The sequence below is a fragment of the Idiotropiscis lumnitzeri genome, chromosome 14 (assembly GCF_059441095.1).
Source record: "Idiotropiscis lumnitzeri isolate Australia: NSW breed Sydney's pygmy pipehorse chromosome 14, RoL_Ilum_1.0, whole genome shotgun sequence".
NCBI lineage: Eukaryota > Metazoa > Chordata > Actinopteri > Syngnathiformes > Syngnathidae > Idiotropiscis > Idiotropiscis lumnitzeri.
In genome coordinates, this window is record NC_142404.1 from 10,241,447 (window position 1) to 10,267,818 (window position 26,372).

Consider the following 26,372-nt stretch of genomic DNA (forward strand, 5'->3'; position numbering starts at 1 on the left):
TCCTGTGAGTTTCCAAGCATGGGTTCTTGAGACTATTTTATAACAAATTTCATGTCACTAACTAAACTTGACTTAATGAGAGTCAGTTTTGGGTGAGCATTACCGTCTTTTGAAAGGCAGAATTCACCCAGTTGTGCCACATAAAGTATCCATGTGATGCGTATTAACTAGAAACTTTTTATAACGTAACAATTTTCCAGCTTTTATCATTGCTGACGGGCTGCACCGGTTTCCTGCTGCCGAATGATCAACATGAAACTATATCGAATCCCAGCAATCCTACGCAGCACATTGAGTTCATCGTTTCCAAGTGAGACAATTCAAGTCATTTTACCCGACTTAAGCACGTCAAGTCCGTCTTTGATGAGTGACAGAACGACTCAGAGACATTTTCTTAAGGCCAGGTTGCTAAGCGACTGGATTAGCAACTTGGGGACGCTGACTGTGGTGACTGAAGGGCAAAGCAATAGACTGTCACTTTTAATTAAATAAAAGGGAAAAAAAGGTATTATTCGTAACCAAAGATGCTCCAGCAGTATCAGTGTTGATCCTAGCTCGTGCGGTCACATACATTGCACATATCAGAAACCGTGAAAAAAAAGTGGGCATTATGAATCACAAGTTACATCTACAGCTTTGTTTTTGTTAGAGAATAAAACAATAGAAAACGGTTTTATTTCTAATAACTAATCATTTGTTCTTAAAAAAAGCCGATTCAAATAAACTCAGGAATTCAAATATTTTTTTTCATAAAACTATCATAACTCTTATCTAAATTTATGCGCATTACCTTTTTTTCTGTAATAAAAATACAACAAATTTAATAAGACATTCAAAATCTTTTCTTCAAATATTTTCTTATTTTAAAAAAAACTTCTAATGCAAAAAAAATAATAAACTAGACTAGTTTCCTTAATAAATTACTTTTTTTTCAGAAATAAATGACTTCTTAATCTTTTCCACAAATAAACGAACATCACACAAACCATGAAATGAGTTGTTACTCCTTCCAATCTAATATAAAAAAAATACATGAAAAATTCTAGAAATTATATTTTTCACCAAAATACAACTTTATTGCAACAAAACTTTTTTGCACCCTCATAATTCTCTTTCAGTGTGCCCCTGAGAATTAACTATATGGCATTAGACAACTATTCAGACTTTTTGAAGAAGAGTAAGAATCAGTCAAAATAATAATCATCGGATTATCACAGTAACTTTGCAAAGTCCTGATTGTTCTCCAGTAAAACACTGGCTGTCATGTGTCAAGGCTAAAGCTGAGCATGCCGCACTGTACATTCAACACTTGTCATGTGCGAGGCCTTTACAATACAGTGGTCCATATAGCTACTTTTTTTTTAATAAGCCCAAATGCACTCACTTTTTTTTTCATTTTGTTTCAGTCGTGGCAGAAAATCTAGCGACGCGTTAGAAACCCAACCTCATAAAACGTTTTCATTGGTTGTTCGGCGACTTACTTGGAACAGTACAGACCCCAGAGAATCATTTGAAGTTAAAAAGACTGCAATCTTGAGGTGGAGAAGTGGATCTTTCATCAGGTCGCGACAATGTGGTCCTATGCATGTACTATAAAAGGCAAAAAACATTTCAGCACCAAAATTGTCTTTTCGAATGACAATGAATTTATGAGAGCAACTGTCATCCAAATAGAATAAATTTGCTATTTTTAGTCATCATCTAAATAAAACAGTAGCTGTTTCATAAAAGTACATTAAAACAGCCATAATAAATGATTGGTTTTGAAATTAGAATAATATTTTTGAAATGGTTTAAAATTGAAAAAAAAACAGACACACTGTATTGTACACATTATTTTTGTCATACCCATAGACACAAACTGTTTTTTGTTTCAGTGCAAGCTATGCTGCAGTTTAATTGTATTTTTTTGTAATGTGATTGGTAGAAAAGCAGTAATTCTGTTACACCGTTTTCTATGATAATACAGAAAAAAAAAAAATCAATAGTAATCTTGTCACATTTCCGGGTGTTTCTATTACATTGCTGGACCCACAAACACAAAGACATTAGCAAGAAGCCAATAATATCATTTAGATGCCAGTGTAACATTCTCACGTCTAATCTGCATACATTAAGGAGACTATTTAAAAGCTCCCAGATAAGAAACATAGTAGACCTCCAAGTAAAAATTCTCATTTAAAACAAGTTTGATTGCATCAGTAAAATACGGAAGTATCCCTGAACATCCACACAAATGTTTGTGCTGTGTTTTACGCTTGAGCGAAATCCTGCAGTGTGCCTGGTATATGTCCAGTACTGAACTTGTGAAATTTAAATTAAAAGGAGCTCATCAATTACAAGTGTCGAGCGAAAAAATGCAAAATTCTTACCTGCTGGGAACGACCAATGGATTTTAAAGTGGCCATATTAAAGGAAATAGACTTTGAAGTGCTTGTATTCGTTGGTTCTACGTATGGAGTGTCGGCTACCCATTAAGTGCAAAACTACATGGCGAAGTTAAGTTAAGTTTTTTTTAATTTTTTTATTTAATCTCTTGATTTTAGAAAACATTACGCAACAACGGAACCAATTTGAATTAACACCCCTCCCCCACATAGTTTCTATGCCAATAATGATTGATTGTGCCAAGTGAGGATTCAGAACCACTTTCAAGTGACAGGACAGTACGGTTAAATTAGGCAGTCGTGGTTTGAGCAAGTGCGATTCGTTTACATCCCGCGCTTTAATTTTTACTCAAGCAAATAAAGTGTCTACATGGTTTTCTCCACTTTAGGCATTTGTGGCATTTCCAAATTCTGTGTGTTATTTGTATGATCAAATGGTCTGCGCAAACTGATCCGTACCGTATTTTCTCAAAAGTATGACACGTACCTGTTTTTAAGAACTGTTTTATATTGCAAAAACAACACATTATGTGTCTTATTTAAAGCAGAAATAGATGTATAGAAGTAGCGCGTGATAGGTTGATTGAACATTCTTGTGTGAATGGTTGTCTTTGTGTGCCCTGCGATTGGCTGGCAACCAGTTCAGGGTGTACCCCGTCTACTGCCCGTAGACAGCTTGAATATGCTCCAGCACGCCTGTGACCCTTGTGAGTAGAACTGGTTAAGATAATGGATGGAAGTAAAAATTGTGCGTAATAGAATACATGTTGTGCTGCACATTGGCAATGGTAAAGTTTTAGCCCAGCAGCACCCTCTGGAGGCGGTAAGCGGGCACGCTGTTCTCATCCTCCGAATCGGCGTCGCTCTGTGGATTGGAGCTGCAGGGCGACGTGGTGCACTCCGGCGAGCACAGGTAGTGCATGAGTGGCAGGCGGTACTTGCCGCAGAAGTCCACAAACTTGATGTGGCGTACGCACGAGTCAAAGTAGACACCTGCCGAAGAGACCAAAAACCATGAGTTTTGCTCATCCTTTATTCCCCCGTAGCAGATAATGTGATTTGAAACAACTGAGTCAGCAGAAAACTTTGAACTGTTCGAGAAAACATGCAGTGAAAATAAAATGCCGACACCCCCCCCTGTTCAAATGCCCGCAGCTAAGATAAGATAAATCATTTCAAAATGTTCCGCATCATAAACAAGACAGACTAAAAATGAAAATCGCAACAATGGGGTTGCCTAAGTGCGAACATCCTCTCATAACTGTGAACTTGCATTAAATGGAATCCTGTCACCATTTCAAGTGCATCTGACTAACCGTACATGTATTAATCTAGATGATTTTTTTTTTCAAATCTGCCCTCGTTTCTTCGCGAGAACATCAGATTTTCTCAATTATAATAACATGCAATGCATTATTAATATTTATGGATTAAGGTGTAAATTCAGCATCAGTTTTTTTCTGAAACGCCATAGCTTTAAAATTAAAACGCAAGGTAAAAAAAAAAAATCATATTACACAAGCTTTTACAGGTGAAACTTTAAAACAAAAAAACTGAAGTGCAAGAAAAAAAAAGGCTTTAAATCAGTGTCACATAAGCACATCAAGCCATCTCTGATTAAAATTTGCTGGTAACCAGTTTTGTTATCGTTGTCGACTTTGCCATAGTATGCTGATCAGCCAAGTCAGAAAACTGCTTTCATCACCACCATTACAATTTACTGCTTTAAGGAAAAAGTTAAATAGACGGGTGAAGTTTAATACTGTCGATTCACACTGGGCTGAATTCTTACAGGACTTTACTACATGTCCAAGACTCCCCTTCCCCGAAAAACAAATTATTCTTGACACTAAAATAAATTTTCAGAACTTAATTAGTGTTACAAATAAACAAAAATCAGACAGGATAGTCACTCATCATTATCGGCCAAAAGAACTGACCGGCACATTTGGGGTTGGGGCACTTGCTGGCCAGGTCCAAGTACTTGAGCAAGTGGGAAGGCAAGTCTGGCGGGGAGTAGGGAACATTCCTGCTCTTGATGGTGCGACCGGCCAGCTCCAGCAGTGAGGGGGGATCGTACATCAGCTCCTTGACGAAGCGCACCACCAGCGGATTCCCGCGCAGGCTGAGCTCCTGCAGGTGCACCAGACTCAGGATCTCTCGGGGCAGGTACGTGAGAAGATTGTTGTGGAGACTCAGTGAGCGTAACGAGTGGAGTCTGAAGCGATACAAAAAAAAAAAATTTAAGGGTGAAGCGAGGGCAGCTCGGCGGGATGACGCCCAAGCGGTCTTGACTTACCGGGTGAGCTGCGGCGGGACGCTTTGGATGCGGTTATCACACAGCACCAAGTAGCTCAGGTAAGGAAGGTTGGCAACCTCGGCAGGGATGGCTGAGATGAAGTTTCCGCCAAGGTACAACAACTCAAGACTGCAAGGGCAAGGAGAGGAAAGTGTTCCATTGAGAAGACATAACAACATGAATCATAAAACTTTGTAATGCCTATTTTAAATAAATAAATATTTTTTTTTTATTTTTAACGGGAAATTATAAATTTATAAGCACATTAGCGGGCACTACATTTCCATCAAGCGTGTAAAATTAAAACTTTCTTGTCTTGATTGAGTACTTCTTCATGTGTCTGATTTTAAAACTTTATAAAATATCGCTGCCTTATTCTTGTCACATAAAAACCTAAGACCTGGTTGGCTTTTAGTTATTATGGCAATGAATAGTTAACGATATTCAGGAGATACAAAGTAATCAAAGATCTATACATAAACTAATTGGGTGTCCAAACAGATTGACCTGACAAAAACAAAATAACCAGTAGGGGGAGCTAAAGGTTCATACATTGATGCAAATGCGAGAGGAGAACAGTTACCTGGAGTCTAACTTTAATGCGCAGCTCAACAACTTTCACTTGGCAGGGGGAAAAAAAATTTTGTGACCCATAAAAACTGTTTTACAATAACTGTTGTTGAAGTAGTCAGTCTGATGATTATGAAAAAAAAAAGGAAAAAAAATCTGGTTCCTCATCCCCCGCAAAAATAACAAGAAATGTTTGGAAAGCGGCGGCACGGTGGCCGACTGGTTAGCATGATGGCCTCACAGTGTGAGACAGCTTTGGTTGTGGGTTCAATCCCGGCTCCGGCCATCCTGTGTGGAGCTTGCATGTTCACCCCGGGCCTGCGTGGGTTTCCTCCGGTTTCCTCGCACATTCCAAAAACATGCATGGCAGGCCGATTGAACACTCTGAATTGCCCCTAGGTATGAGTGTGAGCGCGGATGGTTGTTCGTCTCTGTGTGCCCTGCGATTGGCTGGCAACCAGTTCAGGGTGTCCCCCGCGTACTGCACGAAGATAGCTGGGATAGGCTCCAGCACCCCCGCGACCCTAGTGAGGAGAAGCGGTAGACATAATGGATGGATGGATGTTTGGAAAGCGTATATATTACTGCCAAAAAACAATTTAAATATCTAGCCGTCTTACACAAACACATGGTTGATTGAATAAGAGACGAGAAATGTTATTGTTGCATATCAAGACTGTTAGAAGCCCTTCCAAAATAAACATTCCAAGACAAATATGATGAAATTGAGGCAGCCACACACTATACTACACAAAGTATAGTCATCACAGTTCACGGCCTGAAATCTCAGCAAACCTCACAAAAACGCAGTTTAGTCAAGGACAAACTTAATCACCCACACAACGCGCAGCTTTACTTGTGAGCATTTGTCCTCACACAAAGACGAATGGTAGGTCAAAGGTCGGAGCGTCCATCGCAAGTGAACCCCACAACCCCCGTTGCCATGGTGACACGGCCCGCCTTTGTGGCGCCTGTTGTGGTGACAGCAAAAATCCCGAACCGTACCTCGCGTATCCTCGCTTTAGTCGCACAGGCCTCAACCTTCCAGTGCACAAAATCCTCTAAAAGCGACGACATTACGTCGATCTGCATCATACTCGACACGTGTGACGTAGAAGTAGCAACATTATTGCGTTTCGGTCCCACTAGCACGTTTGTGTGACTCACCTGGTTAGGTTTTCAATCTCGGCGGGAATACTTTTCAGTCGGTTTCCGCCGAGTGACAGCGACTGCAGACGCCGGAGTTTGGTGCACTGCAAGGGGATCTCCTCAAAGCGGTTCCCGCTAAAGTTCAGTACCTCCAGCTGCATGGAGCCGAAGCCTTTGGGCAGCGAGAATTCGTTCAGGCAGTTGTTTTTGGCAATGAGCGTCCTCAGTTTAGCTAGCCGTGTGATGTCATTGCTGATGGCCGACAGTCTGTTGTTGCTGATGTCCAACAACTGGAGGTTGGAGAAGTGTGCGACAGACGAGGGTAGCGTGCCCAGTCGGTTGGTGTTCAGGAAGAGCTGCTTGGCGTCTCTTTTCTTCTCCTTACTGACGTCGTCCACGTTAAAGGTGTTCAAGTTCGAGTGCGAGAAATCGAGCACGCCGTCGCTGCCCCCCGCCGCCCCGTCGCCAAGCTCCATTTTGGGGGTCGTCTTCTTAGTTTTTTTTCTTCTTCGTCTTTTGCAAACTCTTAGCGAAGTCCGCGCTGAAGAGAATTTTCGCTCGGACAATATCGTCACAACCAGGCTTGCTTTTCACGCTCTACAATACTCGTTGCTGCTTCCGACAACATTTAACCGCATCTCAGTGTTCGAAAACCACACACTCTACGCAACTAAACGTCAGATTTCGTGTACCATGCCGGCCACATTTGTAGTTCTTCAATGCTTTGACCTCACCCCCTACGTTTTGTGATTGGTCGAACCCGACGCTAAGCCCCACCTAGCTTTTTTTCTATTGGTTTGGCAATCAGTCATGAAACAAGAGTTATTTTCTAGTACAGTATATTTGGTTAAATGATAAAAAATAAATAAATACATACATACATACATATTAACCCAAGGGCTGCAAACTATGCACGTGCATGATTATGATGATGATTTTCAGACTGCAAACTCCAGCTCAAGTGACATTACGCAACACTAGTCTTCGATTACAGGTTATACAAGACCGTGCATGTTTCGCATCCATGGGAAGAACGTCCAGAATTATAATTTTATGGAGACCCTCAGAACTTGAAGTTTGTTCCACCATTAACATTGCCCCATCAAAGAGAGCAAACTATTTTCAACACTTTAGATTGGTCGATAAATTGTGAAAATAACACGTGCACGTGTCACGTGAGGTTTCAGGCTGACGTCAGCTCTATATGCATAGGACATTTTGCATCATCTGTTTTTATCCAAACTTTTCAGATGTCCTCTTTCAAATTATTTAATCTTACATACAGTAGTAAGGTTTGCACATCTACATCAAAGTTCTGAGTTAATGTGTGGAGTTTTACATATTTTCATTTTCCTTGCATGGGAAGAATGCAGGCTCCGACATACCAAAATGTGCGTGTGAAATTAATTGAAGACTGACAGTGCCTTGCGATTGACTGGAAACCATGCAGTGTTTGCCCGACCTCTTGCCCAAATTCAGGTGAAATATGTTCCAGCTCCCCCAAGGCCATAATGAGAGTGAATGTATGTTTAAACAACTTATATGGTGTACAAACATTTATTGAGTTCCATACATATTCCTTGCAGTCATTTGTAGTGGCCTCCAAAAATCTCCACAAGGCATTTATCAGCATTAATCACAAGCCACTTACCAACATCAGCAAAGCCACACTCAATGTGTGGTTAAAAAAAAAAAAAAAAAAAGGAAAAAACACAAAATAAACACATTGTGCAGGCCAATACTGTTTGCAAGTCTAAGGCACTGTTTTTTTACTGTCCTAATTTAAACGCAGGGTTTTCACAAATCAACACACTGTCGTACGAAAAGGAAAAGCACATTTAACAGCACACACACTGCCTCAAACACACAAATGTGCTTCGTGATGCAATTACACTAGCGAGGCTCATCCTTTTGTACAGGCTGAATTTGAAAGGTATAGTGTTGTCGCTGGGCCCAGAGTAATTTTACCTGGAGAATTGTTTACATAAGTCACAACATTTTCAGCACATCTTTGGTTTCAGACGTCCCCATTCTATGGTCACGTGCGGTCCCTTTTACACTGCCGTTTTGGCTGTGTAAGTAGCCACTCTTTTGGGAGCCGTGAGAGAGGCGGGACGGCTCCTGCCTCAAAGGAAATGCCGGAAGGTGGGTCAGAAGTGTGAAGTTTATCACAGAAAACATTTATCTGCCTTTGCCTTTTACACATAAACCAGAGTAAGCAAAGTGACAACCATGTTAAACTTCACACATCTGGCCCATCATTGAGCCATTCCCTTTTAGACGCAGGTACCGCACAGCCTCAGATTCTTGACTTTACACCACCCTTTCCATGTAGGTGCTATTTTTGCACAACGGACACACGGTGGGAAAAAACAAATGACAGGTTGTGCGAAAAAAAGAATGGTGAATAAATGTTGGGTCCTCTGTTATAGCTATGATGCTTGATCACCATGTGAAAGAAACTTAGAAACCCGAAGTGAGATGTTAATTAAATGGACAAAAGTAATGAGTTGATGTCCTAAAACTTGAGCCCGTACAGAGTATCAGATTGGGATTTGTGTAAAATGATGTAAAATGCCCCCGGTTGGTTGTTTGGATGAACCAAGACAGCAAAGAGAATGAAAAACAATTATACATGAATTGCTCACAGTTGTACCCTCCTAACTTGCGTCTAACCTTAAAGTCAACGCTGCTCAATCTGAAAAACTCTGACATCCTGCTTTTTTACCCTTACGAACTGCAAAAATACAAAGTAAGAAGTGTACAAGAGTAGTTAATACAATCAAATATGACAGTACTGAATGCAAGGGAATCATACCATTGTCCCTGGAAACAAATAACAATAAAAAACACTGTAAGAAAATGTATAATAATAACAATTAAAATAGCAGACAAAACATGTTGATATCATAACAACACCGAGGTTGCAAAGTCAGTCAAGTATAGAGGAAGGGTGGTCGTGTGCATCCTCTCTTTGTTTGCAGCCTCATTTAGGCCTCCTTTGTGCTTGCCTTCATTTTCTCCACTGTTTCCTGTGGTAAAATAAAACAATAATGGTCAATATTGTGGTTGTACGAAGGAATTTTATAACGTCTCACTCATAAAAATAAAGTAGTGGCATTAAAAGTTCTGCAGGAGGTAGCTAATGGCCAGCTAACTTTATCGCCCTTGTTTAACCTTGTTAGCGTCGTGCTGTTATACTGTGCATCTGGAAAGTATTCCGAGTGCTTCACTTTTCTAAAACCTTTAAATATTTAGATTCATAATTCTAGGAGAACATATATACATTTGTATATCTATGCATTATAAATTGCCTAAACTGTAAATGTAAGCATTAAAATGTGATTCTTAAGCAACCCATCTATTTTTTTTCGACCATTTTATACCCAGCTGACTTGGTTTATACCACACTGTATATGAACATGTTTTTTGCCAGTGCTCCACTAATTACAGCACGATTGTTCTTTTGAGACAAGTCTCCTCTTCAAAATATGCTGATTTCAGTTTTCCTGGTGTGTGTTTTTGTTAAAAAGCTTACGTGGACAAATTTGAAAAGAGGATGCTGTTTTACGGGCTCTGCAGTTTAATTCAAATCTCCTTTGTCAAGAAAAACACATTTCCATTATCCGATCCTTGGGCTAGTTGGTTTACTGATTAAAAAAAAACAACAACCTGGTGTTTGTTCAGCTCTGCAACGCGGAGGTCCCACTCTTCCTCTGTCATCTCCTCTCCGCCATGTGTTGACTCATCCACAGCAGCTGTCTTATCTGCACACAAAGGCAGTCAATTGTGTTTAGGTACAAAGAGACAGAGGAAAAAGCTCAATCATTATCTTGTTGCTTACCTGCGCAGGTCATAGCTGTGCATACCCAGTTGCCGCAGGCACACACGCAGCGGTTACACTCCACCTGTGTCTCCGCACCATCCTCATAGGTCTCATCCTCCAAGGCACATTCTAGGAAAAAAATGTACAAGAAGGTGAGTAAGTGGGATTGTGAACGGAGTTAATAGTTTACTGCTGAGCCCATTTAAACATGATTGCTAACCAAAACAGCAACACTTACCGTGCACAGAACTGAGATGTGTGACAATTGATGTGGCAATTTGCTTTCTGTTGCCTCTGGACTTAATCTGCAGTGTTTTCTACTCCAAGTCCATTTTTTTATGTTCTTTGCTCTGCTTTCTTCCTGCCTGCTAAGATTCTTGAACATTTCTCTCCATTTTCAATAGCCCTTTTTTTGTTTTAAATTAAAATTCCAATTGTTAACATTATTTCACTTCATTTTTGTCCAAGAAAAGGCTTCTCAGCAAATAAGGACCTTGACTGCCCTTTTCTCCTTGTTGAAGTAAACACCCACTGGCCACAATATGAGAAAAAAACAGCACTTAGGAATGCTTCTATTATGTTTATCCCACAGTATGACAAAAAAAAAAACACTTTCTGATGTGCCTGGAGTAATCCTAGAGAGAGTTTCTCAATGACCATACAAGACCTTGACTCTGCATAAGCCACAGGGTTCAGTGCGCTGAACTTTAGCCCACTTATTTATCCTCTGAGCATGAGTACACTGCAACAACCAGCAGCTGAATTACAGCAGCGATACTCTTTCATCTCTATGCAGATGCCATATCTTCACTGCACATGTCGTGTTTGGTAAACACTCAGTCACACTCACATTCCAAAAACCTGTGTGCATGGTGGGTTAATTAAGATCAGAATTTTCCCATAAGTGTAAACGAGAGTGCGAATGGTCGTTTGTTTATGTGTGGCATGTGATTGCTTGGCGACCGATCCATAGAGCGACACAAAATGTGGTGTAAGCTCACTTTTCTCAGGCGGGTTGAACCCAGGCTTCAGGCAGTTGAGGAACTCATCAAAGCTCAACTTCCAGTCGGCATTCTCATCGGACAGCTCAATGAGGGCATCGACACACAGACTCCTGGACGGTGCAAACACACATGCAAACTCAATTAGGAGCAAGCCGACTTTGCAGAGTATAGTTTACACTGGAATGGATGGAGTTCAGTGACCCGCTTAAAATAGCTCCAGAGCATATAGTAGAGCTATGCATGCGCAAGCATTAGCCAAGTTGCTTGCATGGTAAGCAAAGAGGTCAAATACTGAAAAGTAAAAAAAAAAAAAAAAGGAATGTGTAATCTATCAACAGACATTATGCAAGCAGACACTAACCGAAGTAGCTTGTTGCTCTCCTGGTCTGCGTAGGACTGCATCTCGGTCGCCACGGACTCATTGTGTTGGATGAACTTGAGCAACTCGGAGGAGTCCAGCGTGGAATCGCCGCTGTCATATGACTGCAAAAAAAATGGCTTCAATGTTGTTGTTTACTCCAAACACAAAATAACTTCTCCATCCATATTTACAAAAGTTATACATTTCAAGGTTAAAAAGAGCATGCAATCATATTTTTTGCACGCGCAGTTACCGTAGAATTTGTTCATTAAGAAACGTTTAGTGTGATCAAGACTTTACAGTTGCATTGTCGTTGATTAGTGATCGACTGTGGCGTATTCTTACAAATTCGGGTCACATCATCGTACTGCGTGTATGAATGACTTTGACATTAAGTGCATGCAACAGCCAGGTAGTGTAATGTCATTCTGCCAGATTAAAACAACCAACGTAGGTGATAGGGAACTGCTGCCAATATCGAAACTCAATTTTATTGCCTACAGAGGTTCGATGCTGGCAAATGAAGCTCCTCAAGTCACTTCAACATGGTTCTTGGCACAAAGATGCTACACAATGCGTCAAAACGCTACTTTTGTCTATTGAAATTCCTCAACTCATTCCAAATATGTGCCCAAATTGGCGCCAAATCCATACTTTTATCGCCGAGCACTGCGAATAGGTGAGTTGTTCGGGCGAATATCGTCTGGGTTGCGAATTGCAAATATTTAGAAAAACACAGACATTTTCTGAAAGAATATCCTGAGAGTCAAGAAAGAGGATGGCGGGTACAATCGTTTGGCCCACCTTGAAGTACTTGAGCAGGATGTCAGAGAAGTTGGAGCCCTTGACAAACCAGCCATCTGGGACAACCTCGGTCTGCAGCCACTGGATTACGCGACTCCTCAGCTCGTTGCGGTCAGCTGCGTAGCACACCACTACAGGACGAGGAACATTCGAACAACATCATGAATAATTCCTCCCGTAGAGTCTATATAGCTTGTTTTGTAGGAAGTATTTCGTTTTATCTGTTTGTTATTGGACCATGCTTGTGCACTAAACAAATTCAGACTGACAGAATGTAACACCCACCTGGGCTGGCGGCTGCCTGATCACTCTTTTTCTCTAAAAAGATGATTAAAAAAAATATAGTTAAAATCGCAAGACTAGTGATGATGTTTGATGATGACATAGATTTTTTGGCCAAAGGTCTGAAACTGGACAGGGTGACATAAATGGCCTCCACAAAGTAATTCTGCGCCGCGGCTCAGATCAACATTCAGGTTATCAGGAGTGTAAATACAACTTTACAGAGGGCGAGCGGTTAAAAGTTCACTCCTGATAAGATACTAATATGACAATCTGGTAATCGATTGAAAGCGGCACCCAGCAAGCTTTGCTGAGTGACGGCAGCCTCTGCTGGCGACATTTAGGAGAAAATAACAAGTGACACCTCCTCAGATAAACAAAACCAAAGTAATGCGTGTAATTAAACACCCGTATAACCAAAACGGTTAACTCCAATCATTCCACAATATTGTGCCCATATTTATGTTCTCTGGAGCTCACCAAGTTTCACTCATTTATTGCCATTTCGCAGCCTTCATAACATCTTTTTTTAAAATCGGGTTTTAAACGCAACATTTCACTTGTCATGAATTGTAAAGATCTAAACGTACCCTGACAGTGTCCATCATAGGCCACTTGGATCTTCAGTCCGCTCAGACAGGCATCCCTGTGCAGCTCACAGTGGTTCCTGTAAGTCTTTCCGTTGCTGCCACATACTGACCTCTTGTGGGGCTTACAGCTCTGGGGGGGGGGGGACAAAGGAAACATGGGACATGAAGTTCTTTCTCACCCCACCGATCATTTGTCCTCTCCCTCACTTCTATGCACAGGCAGCTGGGCTCCCCCTTCTCATTGACAGCACACTCCCGGCCAGCCCCGCAGAAGACATTGGCACACACTTTGCTCTTGCTCTGCAGCTCCTGAAATAAAAGAGACCGACATTAGTTTCACACACGCATGCGCTCGCAATCAGAGATGTGAAATGTTGCATTAGGGCTTCGTCAGACAAGATTTCTACTTGAGACACATATTCTTTCCACATCTTAATATTAACACTAGATAGTACCCTTTTTTTTAACTGGTTCCAAAAGCGTCGCTTAGAGTTAACTTGACTGTATACGAAAGCGTTGGTGACATTGAGCAATAACATTCATCACACTACACTTAAACTGCCTAAAAAATAAAAAAATCAGTTCCACAAAACTTCTAATTAAATTCCAGGCTTGCACTTTGTAACTCCTGTACAGGCAAAAGAAAATGTCGCAAAAATGTATATGCACTCCTGTTCTACTCCGACTGTTCATTTTTTTTTCCTGAACCCCAAATCTGACTGGAGAAGAAAATCACTAATCCGTGCGACAGGCAAAGAAGCAGCTCCACATAGTGAGGCGGAGTTTCTCCTCTAGGTGGCAGCACATGACATGACGTGAGAGCAGCTGCTTTAACTCAGTGGGCTGACTCAGACCCAGCCTCAACAAATTAGGCAAAAATGGAACTGCATGTTGACAAGTAAACGGGATGAGAACACATTTTCCACTTTGTTTATTTCGCCATGACGTCTTTTCGTTCTTTTATCTATTGTTGTCGGCTTGTCTGATGTGTCACTCCACTGCTCACCCCAGTCAAAAAAAAAAAAAGGCCAATCTCAAGCAGTAAACACTCAGACCCACTTTATGACCCTCATTACCTTCTCCATTCTCCATCTGTGTGCCTTTTTTGTGTTTCTGCGTCAGCGCACTGGAGTGTATGTGTGTGTACAGGGTGTTTCCACATCTGGAGTCTGGCTTGTGTGTGTGTTTTTCTTTGGGCCTGTTCCCATGCAATCTTTACCCCTTTCCCTCCCCCTCTCTAAGGCGCCGTTTCCTGTAACGAGAGCAAGCCAGAAAAAAAAAAAAAAGAATTGGGCCTTCCTGTGCTTGAGCACACGTGAGCTTGCGGTCCACATTTAGGGTCTGGTATGTGGACTCAAACAAGGGTTGGATTCTTGGAGAATCACATAAGCTCACCAATAATTGAATGCAACAAGATGGATAACGGGTGGGGGAAGTTTGAAGTCACATGCAAAAGTAGAGATTACTTTAAGCTCAAAAGTGGCGAGAGGAGCTTGAGGGAAATGGTGGTTCACTTCTATGCATGATTTAAAAGTCGCACACATAATAATCCTATGTTGAGGGAGGGGGGGGTCTTCAAAGTGATCCCGGTGGCCTGAAGCTCGCAACCTACTAGCACTGAAACCACCACGGTGAATTCTGTATAAGCTCTGCAGATGACTCGGGTGGTGTTCCGTCCGTCACGAGCATCCAGACAACCCTGACATTTAACTAATGAACGCAGAAGCTCACAGGCCTTGTATTTTCCCGTCAACAACCGATTCCATTGGGTTGTTGCTATGGTGAGAGGGGGGACCGGCGAGACCACAAGTGCCAATCAACAGTGAGAGCCCCATAATGAGTAGAGTGCGTTTTTTTTTTTTTTTTCTCGATGTTATCATTGACCCCCATGTCACAGCACAATGTTTCAACACATCCAGGTAGTGTGTCTGAATATTGCCACTGTCACTCATTATTATTATTTTTTTTGTAGAGTACAGTGAACTCCCGTATGCTGAAATCAACTCTCTTGAGAGACAACTACATTTTCCCTGCCACACACTTGGAAGACATTTAAATATATAAAAACATACTTTTAAAACACACTGTAAATATATTTGAACGCACACCTACACAAAATTGCTAGCAAAATATTAACAGAAAATATCGCATGTATGGTAGTGGCTGTGTACGTGCGTACAAAGTGGCATAGTCTGCACAATATAAACAATACCTCATTGGATAAAAGCAATACTACCAAATTTGAACTTCAGGGTTATTCATTTGCAGTTAAAAATGTCAAAGGAACTATGATCTTCAAGATAATATACAGTAACCCATAACTCTATAGTGTGCCCTTTTTTTCCCCCACCATCTTTTCACTATTAAAAACAAAAAATACAATTTGCGAACCGTTAACATGAGAAATTCAATGATCATCTGTGCACCAAATATGAAAACACAGCTTTCTTACTTTTGCTTACGAGGGCGGGCGGGAGTTTGCTTAGCTCGTGTTTAACCTGAAGCAGTAACAGGAGAGATGGGGCTATACAAATGAAAGCCCATTTACCATTGCCACTTATAAAAACCCAAAGGAAAAAAGTCAGACTCTTGTCACAGTTGAGCACAAACCTTGATAACAAAAGTATTGTATTTGTCCTTGTCCACATGTTTGTTTGCTTGCGCGTGTTGGAGCCCGTTTACCGTTTTATAATGACTGCTATGAAAAATGTCAGCTAGCTTGCTAACACCGTTGCCTAATGTGCTATTCAGGTCCCTAAAAATGGATACGACAGCTCATGTAGAAACGTCAACCCAGTACATTTCAGCATCTCATTAGAGCGTACACACACACACACACACACAAACACACTCATTAGCATTTCAGCAGGTAGCAAATGAAAACATTCTGGCAAATTAGAAGCACCCTCCACTTCCGTGGGTTTTCTTTGACATGAATCATGGCAGTTCAAAGTGATGATCTCCAATTAAATGGAAGTCACCATGTATGCTAAGAAATGAAGTCAAGCCCATCCTAGCATACTTCTCATGTAGATGAGATGGACGTCCTGATTGAATTAAAAAAAAAAAGAAAAAAAGAAAAAAAAAAGGCTTCCTGGGAAATTCATCAACTTTGAATGATTTTTTTCAAAGAAGCTTCATTGCGCATCTTCACGTTTAAGTTGAGTGCGCTTGTGCCCGGATCTGCCCTGTCACCTTGTTTTATTCCCACTGTCTTGTCCTTTTAGGGCCGAGTGCCACTGGACCGAGACCAGCTTGTTCTGTTTAATGGAAGGAATATAAAAGGAAAGCGGGAGTGGAGGGGAAAAAAAGATGATGCGATTAGAAAGAGATGGTGATGATAACGCTGATAGAGTTGAATTGTTCCTGCGCTGCGATTGACAATCAAATGTATTTTTAAATCCTTTCTTGCTTGCCTTTGCTGATAAGAAATTATGACCAGAGCAGCAGGGAACTCAATAATGGCGTTTCCAGCGACATTTTGTGCCTTGTATGTGCACAATGAGGCTGCTGTGCATAGGTGTGCGCATATCTTAGCTATGCTCCGATGCGTTAGAAGGTCAATCGATGGCTCTCCGGCGCCGATGTCACTCGGCAGCCAATTGGGATCAATTCCCACGAGTGCCCGACTCTACGTTAGCGTGGAGAAAATAGATTGATGGCTTGAATGCGGAATAACTTCATCTTGCACGTAAGAAATTTAAAGAGCATGAAAACTTGCCGTGCACGTTAATCAATGAATCCTTCATGTTATGTTTACATCTTTGAATGTTCTGGATTTCTGCTTCCATTTCAGTCCCGGATTGATCAGAATAAAGCTGTCATGTCATTGTTTCAATCTTTTCTTGATCTTGTGATTCAACGCGGCGCCCATCGTAAGTGGCTATTGAGTGATTCCAGAATGTCACGACGTGACAAAGTGCTTTTTTTTCCACATTTTACACCGAAGCCTTCATTGTTGTTCTGCTTTGATATTTTACTCCGGAGAAGTGGAGGAACACAATAGCAACGATTTTAAGATGAAAACTGCCAGCTCTCAAACATGCACAGATGTTGCTGAATTCATGGGAGAAAAACAACAGCAATTTCTTTGAATGTGACCAGAAACAAACTGTTTTGATGCCTTCTGTCATTTCTGACTTTTTTTCCACGTGAACAATTCCTATTCGCCACCGATAGTGAACATCAAAAGCCCTTGAACTCATACAATGCAAACACACATTGTTTAATCTGCTGTCCCTCATGAGAGCACGCAAGATTTTAACAATAACACGCGCAATCCCAGATTAAGGAATCTCAAAAGTTTCATGTTGGTTCAGTGTTTCTTCTTCTTTGACGGTACTTTTTTTGCGACACTTCAAAAGAAGGTCTGACTTTCATCAGGGGTGTTCAGGGACGAACCGATTGCGTGTGCCTTTATGGGTTCCAATAAACCAACAACATGGCTGATAAATTATCTGTGTCAGAATTGGGTCAAATCCCAATCAAGAGTCTCTTCAGTATTAAAATGAAAGAAATGATATTTGGACGCGTGAGATGATTCACAACACAACAACTTCCAAATGTGCGCCAGTCTTAAACCAAGCGGTCAGGAAAATCTCAAGACGTGAAGGACCTTGTTAAAACTCAAAATGGGAGGAAAGGAGCGTACATTCCTGAGCAATGTTGTGCCTCAGTTGGGGTCTGACCGGGTTCGTCTTGAGCCAAAATCTCATCGGTATCTAGGTCAGAATGTTGCCCCTGATTTCCCCCTCTCATGCGTTTCCTTTGTCGCTCGTGCTTTTTTTGGACATTGGTTCAGAAAGCAGAGGTTGCATTTTACCGTGACTTCCCGAAGGACAACACGAGACGAATGAAAGACTCTGGCGAAGTATGAACTAGTTTCCATCTGAAAAATCTATGCGAGTTTGTGCCTAAATCCCAAAGCACGAGGGAGACGCATCACAAGCGAGCGACTTTTCATCTGTTACTGACAGACTGGAGTCATTAAAGCTGGAGGATTTGCACTCAATAATTAAAGTAGCTCTGGATGTTTTCTGCGTTCCGACTCTAATTAACTTTAAACATCTCAAATCAGACTTCAGTGTCATTTCTTGTGTAGTTTAAGATGACAGAATCTTCCCATTCCTTGGAGTTGCGAGCTTTGCTTTGCGAGTGTGCTGTATGAGATACCGCACGCCCATTTCAATAATGAGGACGAAGAAAAACTGTCACGATAAACAATCGGGGTGGTCTTGCTTAAGGACAGGCGTGGGCTGAGACTAACCCGTCAGGAACTAAAGCACCCTGGATAATGAGCAGTTTGCAGCCATCTGCCTGTTAGTCTTCAACCTGCTTCTTATTCAGCGTGAAAGGAATGCATCCACGGATGAGATGATGTCACTCCCGTCTGCAGCCTCTTGTTCTTCTCCACCCACCAGGCCTGCGTGTCCAAGACCTCGTAACGTAAAGGCGGTGGGGATGATTTTTTTATTTATTTTTAAGGAGACAAAGACAAAGAAAGTGAGAGACTGAAGAAAAAGCCTGGAAGGAGTCGCTGACTGGGCTGAGTCACATCTGCTCGCAATTAAACTAAAAAGAATGAATCCCCCACCCCCCCACCCCCCCAACGTCTTGCACACACATACACCGTGCCGGCCCTGTCGCCAATCACCCGACCCACATCCATCACGTCTTTTTTGTCAGTCCTCATCAAACCTAACTTACACGTTCAAATTCTCTTTTTTTCCGTTTGCGGCCTTTTTCCAGTAGGCGAGCTGGTGTTAGGGAGGCGTCTGTGCCGAGACTCAATCCAAAGCCATGACGACACTCCCTGCCCTCCTCTCCACTTGTTCAATGAGGCCATCACTGGGGTTGATAGTTGGAAGAAGTGAGGAGTCCACTTAAGCAAAGTTGAGCAAGCGCTCGACCACAGCCTTTGTCAACTGAGCTTTGAAGATCAGATCACTCTTCGTCGCAGGTCTAGAAGCCTTGGCTGATCGCGCTTTTGCCAAGATTGTTCGATATCATAGTTGATCACACTGTCAGATCTTGACTGGTATGGCCGTTGTGTAGTTTAGGCCAAAAAGGGCAGAATCAGTCAGGCAGAATGTTGCTCCTCATGTGTTTTCTATTTAACAGTGAAGCAACAACAACACAAAGAGGGAGTCTGCTAGCGCGTTAACTGTGTGGAACTAATTAAACTGACCCGGAGAAAACGGTTTAGGCATGAATTAGAACGGATTTTCTTCAAAACATCCCAAAGGATGAATACTTGACTGGCCAACTTTGGAATGAAGTGTCTTGGATCTAATTTGGCTGCCGCCCAAGGACCACAAATAAATAATGATTCAATATAGACACATAAGAAGGTGGCTGTTTTTGTATTCTGATTGAAAAATTAAAGGGGGAAGTCAACCCAACAATTTCCTGAACAAGAATTTGTTCTATGCAGGCCCACTAGTCTAAACACGGCATTCTGATTAATATTGCGTTTGTGGAATATGAGTTAAGCAGGAAAAAAAAACACCCGTTTTTAGTCATCTCAGGGGGTGGCCATTTTGTAACTTCTGTCAACTAAAAATGACATCACATTTGCTCAGGGCCAAGTAACGACCAATCATGGCTCAGCTTAAAAAAAGAGGTGAGATGTTATTGGTCAACCTGAGCCCTGAGCAACTATGATGCCATTTTTAGTTGACAGAAAGTGGCAAAATGTCCGCCGCCTGACATGGCTAAAAACAGGTGAGTTTGCGGCTTGACTCATATTCCACAAACCCAATATTAATCAAAGTGTCATGTTTAGACTAGTGAAGGCTCATTAAACATTTTATTGCAAAGATTTTTAGGGGGAATTGACTTTAAGATGTTTTAAACATGTCTTTTTTCCTGTACTAGTTCTCAGTTACTTCCTGAATCCAAGAAAGTATTATATATAAGAAAATAATATAATATAAATTATTGTTAGGGAGTTCTCCTGGAATCATTAGAACTTTGCTTTGTCCCATCCATCGGATTTTTCTTTCTCTGTATCGCTTATCCAGTCTAGAGTTGCAGATGTGTCGGAATCTACCTCAGTCGAGATGGGTTACACCTTGAACGGGCAGCCAGATAATCACAGGGCACAGAAAATCAACCATTCACACCGACGGACAATTTTAGAGGCTCCAATTAGCCTAGCATGCATGTTTTTGGAACGTGAGAGGAATCTGGAGTACACGGAGAAAACCCACACAGACATTGGTAGAATATGCAAACGCCACAGGAAAGCTGGCGACAAGATAAGCATATGAAGAACGAATGGATCAACGAATGTTATACATGGGCTGGCTTTACTGATTAATTCATAGTTCCCCGGTTACAAACGAGCTTCTTAACGTTTAGATTTGTTAATTGCCAGTGGATATCTGCTGTTAGCTTAACACAAATGTAAAACAAACAGAGAACATTTGAAAAAGGCTTTGCTTCTGAACTCTAGTGAAGAATCTCAACTCAGTTTTTAGGGGACAATTGCAAAAACTGTAATGAAATTAGAACACAGTGTAACCTGTAAAATCTTATTGCTTCACTCTGCAAAATCAGACCATTATGTTTTATACAATCAGCCCAAGCAGAGATTATGATTGGCTTGGCAACTGCAGTTGTCAACAAAACATTGGCTTTTAACTCATTCACTACCAGCCGAGTAAAAAAAAAAAAAAAAAGAAAAGGCTCTTTGACGACTTTAGCCGTCAATGGCAGTAAATGAGTTAATGGCGGTTGCGTCTCATCACAGCTTTTCTTTCTCACTTGTCTCAAAGTAATGAGAAGCCACCAGTCCACTGACTAAAGCTACAAGAATAAGCTTTTCAAGCAAATCTAACACTGAAGAGAACATACCGCGGGGACGTGAAACAACAACCCCCCCCCACCCTCCCGCATACACAGCCAAGTCTTACCTCACCCCGATCTCGCCCCTGCTAGAACTGCATGTCAAAGTGAAGTCATTAGAGCGGGCTGATAAAGACAGAGGACAAAATGCCCGCCCCTCCCCTCCATCACATGCTCATGTTCTCTCCACCTGGGCGGATATTTTTAGCCCACCTCGGATGCAAGAGAACCGCCTATGGCGCGCCAACAAGGGACGCAATATCTACTTGGGCATGTCCTCATTGTTCTGTTGCTTGCTGAAGCTTGAGAGGTTAGCGCTCGTGTGCGCCTTTGCCTTGACAACTGCAATTTTCATGATCCATTGCTGGCCTTTCCAGGTAAATTAACCATTGCACTCTGTCACCGCCAAAAATGCGGGATAATAGATGTGAACGTGGCGGTGCACGGGCTCACATCCGGGTCCGCTTTGCATATCAACCTCCTGTTGTGTGATGCTTGATATTTCACACTGGATACAACGCAAGAGATTTCCCTCAGCCTCTTGTCGAGGGTGATGCAATTTGTACTTGGAGCACCCTCCTTGGTGGCTGTGTAAACAGCGGCATTTAACTAAAATCTGAAAATAAAAATGGGAATGTTTTGGCCATTTGAAACAAAAAAAAAAAAACTGTATTATCACATCGGCGTGAGCGCTGATGTGGTCAGACAAGCACATTTGTGCAGGGTAGACATTCACATGCTCGGCAACAAGGGTGTTGTTTGTGCTGCATGGGATAAAGAATGTGCTCGAACGCTTGTCAACATTATTACAGCAAACAACGCAATACTTTAAATTCGAAAACTTATTCAACTGCGTTTCATAAGTATTCATAAGGACCCTGGAAGACAAGGGGTCAATCTCATTTCCTTACTTTTTCGCTGTTTATATGAGCAAATCACTCGAGGATACGGAGGGTTTTCCAGTGACGATACACATTTGTCTGTATTTCCTTTCAGATATCATTCAGGCGTTCAGCATTTGACAACTTAGACTTCAGAGTTTTTGTAAACAAATAATTCCCTTGCCCATGGCTTGCCAATTAATAATGGAGTAGTTTTGCAAAATTGAGGCCTGCCAAGACGTTTTTTCTGTCCCCAACTGCAGTTCAGCAACTGTTTGAGAGGTTTCATAGCTGTCACACTGCTGCCACGTATGTTAAAAGTATGCAGACACCAAAAAAAAATAAAAAAAACACCTCTGATAATGGGGAAATCATGCAAAGTACATTGCAATATCTGCGCTCAATTTCATGAGTAACGGACAAAAAAGACTTCCCGCAAAGAGTACACTTATGCAACCTTGATTATAGCGCAGTTCACACAGTTTGTCCGAATTTGCCATAGCACAGCCCTAACTGTAGCTTTGGCTACAAAGTGTGATGAAGATCCCTCAAATAAAAAGATGAAATAAGATAAGATAAGATAAGATGTCCTTTATTAGTCCCACAATGGGGAAATTTGAGATGAGTCCCCCATTCTGTGTTGGTACCTTTCTCACAGAACCATGTCATATATTTTACTGGACATGATCAGCATATGGCCAGAGTTGAATAAGCAACAATGTCAAAAGCAAAAAACATCAGCTCACACAATCCGTGCGTACGCTCCGTAAAACGTGTCTCTGATGACGGCAAGAGTGGCCGGCAAGCTCATCTGACGCGCTTGCATCAAGTGAGGCTTCTGCTGCAACTTGTTGACCTTTTTGAGACAGCACTGACTGGTATGCCAGTTTAAGCCCTTCCCACGGCCAGACAACAGGCCGTATATTATCAGGGTAATTACCTTCGGAGAACAGATGCCGACCCATTAACTGGCTCGCGGCTGCGTTGAAAAAACTGCGGCCCAAGTGAGCCATTCCTCGCAGATTGCGATCAGGAATTGAATAAGGCGTGCACACAATGCTGCATTCTCCAGGGAAGGCAGGCAAAGGTGGGGGGGGGCAATGGAAGGTCAGCAGGGGAGGGAAAAAAAGGGGCTGCGTCATTAGTGGACATCATGCAAGATGTTGGGGCTCTCGACAATTTGCAGTTTGCTTTTTTGCTCTGCCAAGCAGGTAATGTTTTTGGTCAACGTTCGCTCGAATGCGAGTGTGTGTGTGTGTTAACGGGATAACACAAAAAACGCTTTGGGAAATAGTGGGAGACCTTACATGTTTTATTTATCATTGAGGAAACTTAGATTCCACTGAGGAAGGTGGATATCTTCCTCGCCTTCGTTTGGCAGCCAGTAACCAATTCGTCATGCGCATCTCTTCCACCACAGGGCGTTTCTTAACTTTCTTAATCCAGTCATACGAATAACTCAATGTTTGTTGTCCATCCTCTAGCATCCCGGGAGCATATTGTGAGAGATTTTTTTTTTCAAATCAGGATTAACTTGGATCTGAAATGCACACAAATCTGACAAGAAATACTGCTTGCTTATGTCACGTGATCACCGCGATTGGATTTACATCATCTGGTCAACTTGGTGACCTGCTTTTGTCGTGTACGTAATGCTGCCGGTTTCTACGCCTTCCAGGACTCAGTAAGAAGACGACATTGCATCCTAAATCCGTGCAAGTATGGCTTGAAATGGGCTTGGCCAGACACCACCTTCATTGTCGGGTATTTTCGTTGTTCCGCCTTTGCAACGGTTTAAGCTCGACTGCACATATTGTGGAAACTATAGCCCCTTTTACAGTGCCTATAAAAACAATGTTTCTCATTTTCCTCAGCTGCTGCTTGTCTGCATGAACGGAGCAGAGTCTATCTTTATCCTACACTAATGCAGTAGTGAACTCATAATTACGGAAAATATTTGTATTAAAAAAAAAAAAAAATCCAGGAAATATATATAAAACAATCTAATGAAAGATCGCAAGTTCTGGCATATTTTTATACCGCTGCTAACGCCGCCGCTTGCGTGCAACATGGAACCTCAAATCGTCATCATTTGTAAACATTCGGATGAAAAACACTGAGGCCATGAATAGAAAACAATCACACAAAAAACACAAGAGGAAACCAGTTCATTTGGTGCATTTCCCATAAGCCTGGAAGGACAAATCTACTTGTGAGGTGTTCAACATAAATGCTGCCTGTCATTATTGTGTTTTTGTATCTCTCTTCTAATTAGGTAACAACCTGATGGAAAAGAAAAGCATCTTATTTTCTGTGACAGTACCTTTTGGATAAAGCCAAAAGCCTAGTGTTCAACAGCTGTGCCAAGTAGGACCGTGAAATGCCACCTGTGTGTCTGCTCTCCAATTTCCAAAGTGACACTACACCTCATGTGTGTTCAGTGCCATCGCGCTGCCACAAGATGCTCGTGTTTACTCAGAAGTTCTTCTCTTTGTGGTGTGATACTAATAAAACAAGTATTCTCCAATCCTTCTGAGCTCACTCTTGAAGGAACAAACAAACACACTGACCACCCAAAAGCACTGTTTGGACAGCATTAGAGCAGCTGCCAGGCGGCCCGGCATTCTTGCACCCAAACATCCCAAAAAGAAGTGCAAAAGTGTAGGTGGAGCAGCGCTGATGAAATGTACACAAGGACTGACCTTCCTTATTTTCTTTTTTACAGCTGCCTTCCATTCACAAGTCACTCTTTTAAATATATTTAGTCCTCTTTTCTGAGCTACTTTACAAATGGTTGGGACCTCTCTTGGTTTTCCATAAGAGAAGTGGTGGGAAAATGTAGCTTGGTTCCAAAGTCCATAAGCATTTTGGGGATATTTTGGAAAACCAGCTAAGAAAACTGTATTAACAGTATTAAACATGACGCCATCAAATATTTGGACGTGTTTTGGTGCTTTTAGTATTTCGGCATGGTTTTGACAATCAGTCCAAAAAAAAAAATGTGGTCGTTGAAAGTGTCCAAACTTACCTCCGCGCGAGAGAGAGTCAGAGCGAGCAGAAGGAACACAGCGAGACCCCGTAACATCTGTTCGTGAGACAGAGGGGGGGGGGGTCAGATTTCAGGTTCTTCAAACACCATTTTTGTAGTTAAATCTACTTTTAAGTCGCATTAAAACGACTTTGGTCGCGCGTTCTTTTCATTACCTTGTCGTTTTGGCCAACAGCTTCCACGGCTCGGCGAAGGAGAGAAGTGGAGCGGAGTGGATGTTCGACGGTGAGCAAGCTGGACCGCGGCTTGGAGGAAATTTGATCAGCTTGGAGGAATTCGAGCAGATTCTCCGGTTTTTCTCCTCCTCTCTCAGCTACAGAGCCAATGAAATGTCTTTTTTCCTCCACAGTGGAGGAGGAGGTTGAAGAGTAGGAGGAGGAGTGTGGCTGAGCGCCCCAGCAGTATTCAAATTAATTCTAATGACAGCAAGGAATGCGACATATACTCATCGAAATATATTTTATAGTACACATAAACTTCACCATGACGTGACATTTGGTCCTTGGCTGTATTTTCAGACCACTTTTCAATATTAAAACAAATACAATATCAATGCAGTTTATTATTATTATTATCATTATTATTATCATTATTATTATTGGTATTATTATTATTATTACTATTAATCATATTAATAATACTAATTATTATTATCATCATTATTATGATTAGTATTATTATTTCACCCTTCATGCGAAAAAAATGCTGAGGTAAGTGTGAAGTAAGTTCAGAAAATGGAAAATTAAATCTTTTGTGTCACAAGGAAAGTAATGACACATAATACAAATAATAAAACGTGAAACTTTTGTATATTTGACAAAATAGTTAGATTCGGCCGAGCGACAAACCCGGATGCGTGATGTCATTCCAAGGCAACTAACTGTATGGCAGAGTTCAACATAGAAAGTGTATTAAGTCAGCAGTTCTAGGCATGACGTAATTCCTGAAGAACACAGAAGATTGATGAACAAAAGCATTTTCGTTGCCATAGGTCAAACTATGAATCTAGGACGTTTGCGTTAAAAAAGAAAATACGTGCGTATTCTTAATTAAAATAGATTTCTAACTCAAAAAACGGTGGGGATTACGTCACACTTAGGTAAAACATACTAAGATCAGTTTTGCATCATCTGTTTACATGCACGCAGATTGTAAACATGAGAATAGAAATTACTGTAGTTCTCAACTCGCTAGCTAGACTTGTGACAGACAGGGACTCTTAAATTGGAACAGTGGAACAAGTCAGCGAGAATTGGACGATAATTTATAAACAATTAAATAAAAACAATTATGAAAAAAAGAGCACCACATCAGACAGGCTG

The 26,372-nt window shown here is 41.5% G+C and overlaps 2 protein-coding genes across 2 annotated transcripts; both read right to left on the reverse strand.

Annotated features, from left to right (window-relative positions):
• Positions 1-2,875: 2,875 nt before the first annotated feature.
• Positions 2,876-7,108, reverse strand: lrrc58b (leucine rich repeat containing 58b). The gene is made up of 4 exons (XM_088315926.1): positions 6,424-7,108; positions 4,687-4,815; positions 4,328-4,605; positions 2,876-3,380 (listed from the first exon to the last, which is right to left on the reverse strand). Exons 1-4 carry the CDS (start codon positions 6,879-6,881, stop codon positions 3,184-3,186), a joined length of 1,062 nt encoding a protein of 353 aa, XP_088172052.1. The 5' UTR covers positions 6,882-7,108; the 3' UTR covers positions 2,876-3,183.
• A 1,642-nt stretch (positions 7,109-8,750) lies between these two features.
• On the reverse strand, positions 8,751-25,369 carry LOC148323417 (follistatin-related protein 1-like). Its single transcript, XM_088315010.1, has 11 exons — positions 25,206-25,369; positions 25,030-25,086; positions 13,480-13,581; positions 13,273-13,402; positions 12,686-12,718; positions 12,401-12,531; positions 11,597-11,718; positions 11,233-11,345; positions 10,250-10,360; positions 10,078-10,172; positions 8,751-9,437 (listed from the first exon to the last, which is right to left on the reverse strand). The coding sequence occupies exons 2-11, from the start codon at positions 25,084-25,086 to the stop codon at positions 9,396-9,398; spliced, it is 936 nt and encodes a 311-aa protein (XP_088171136.1). The 5' UTR covers positions 25,206-25,369; the 3' UTR covers positions 8,751-9,395.
• Between the last annotated feature and the right edge of the window lie 1,003 nt (positions 25,370-26,372).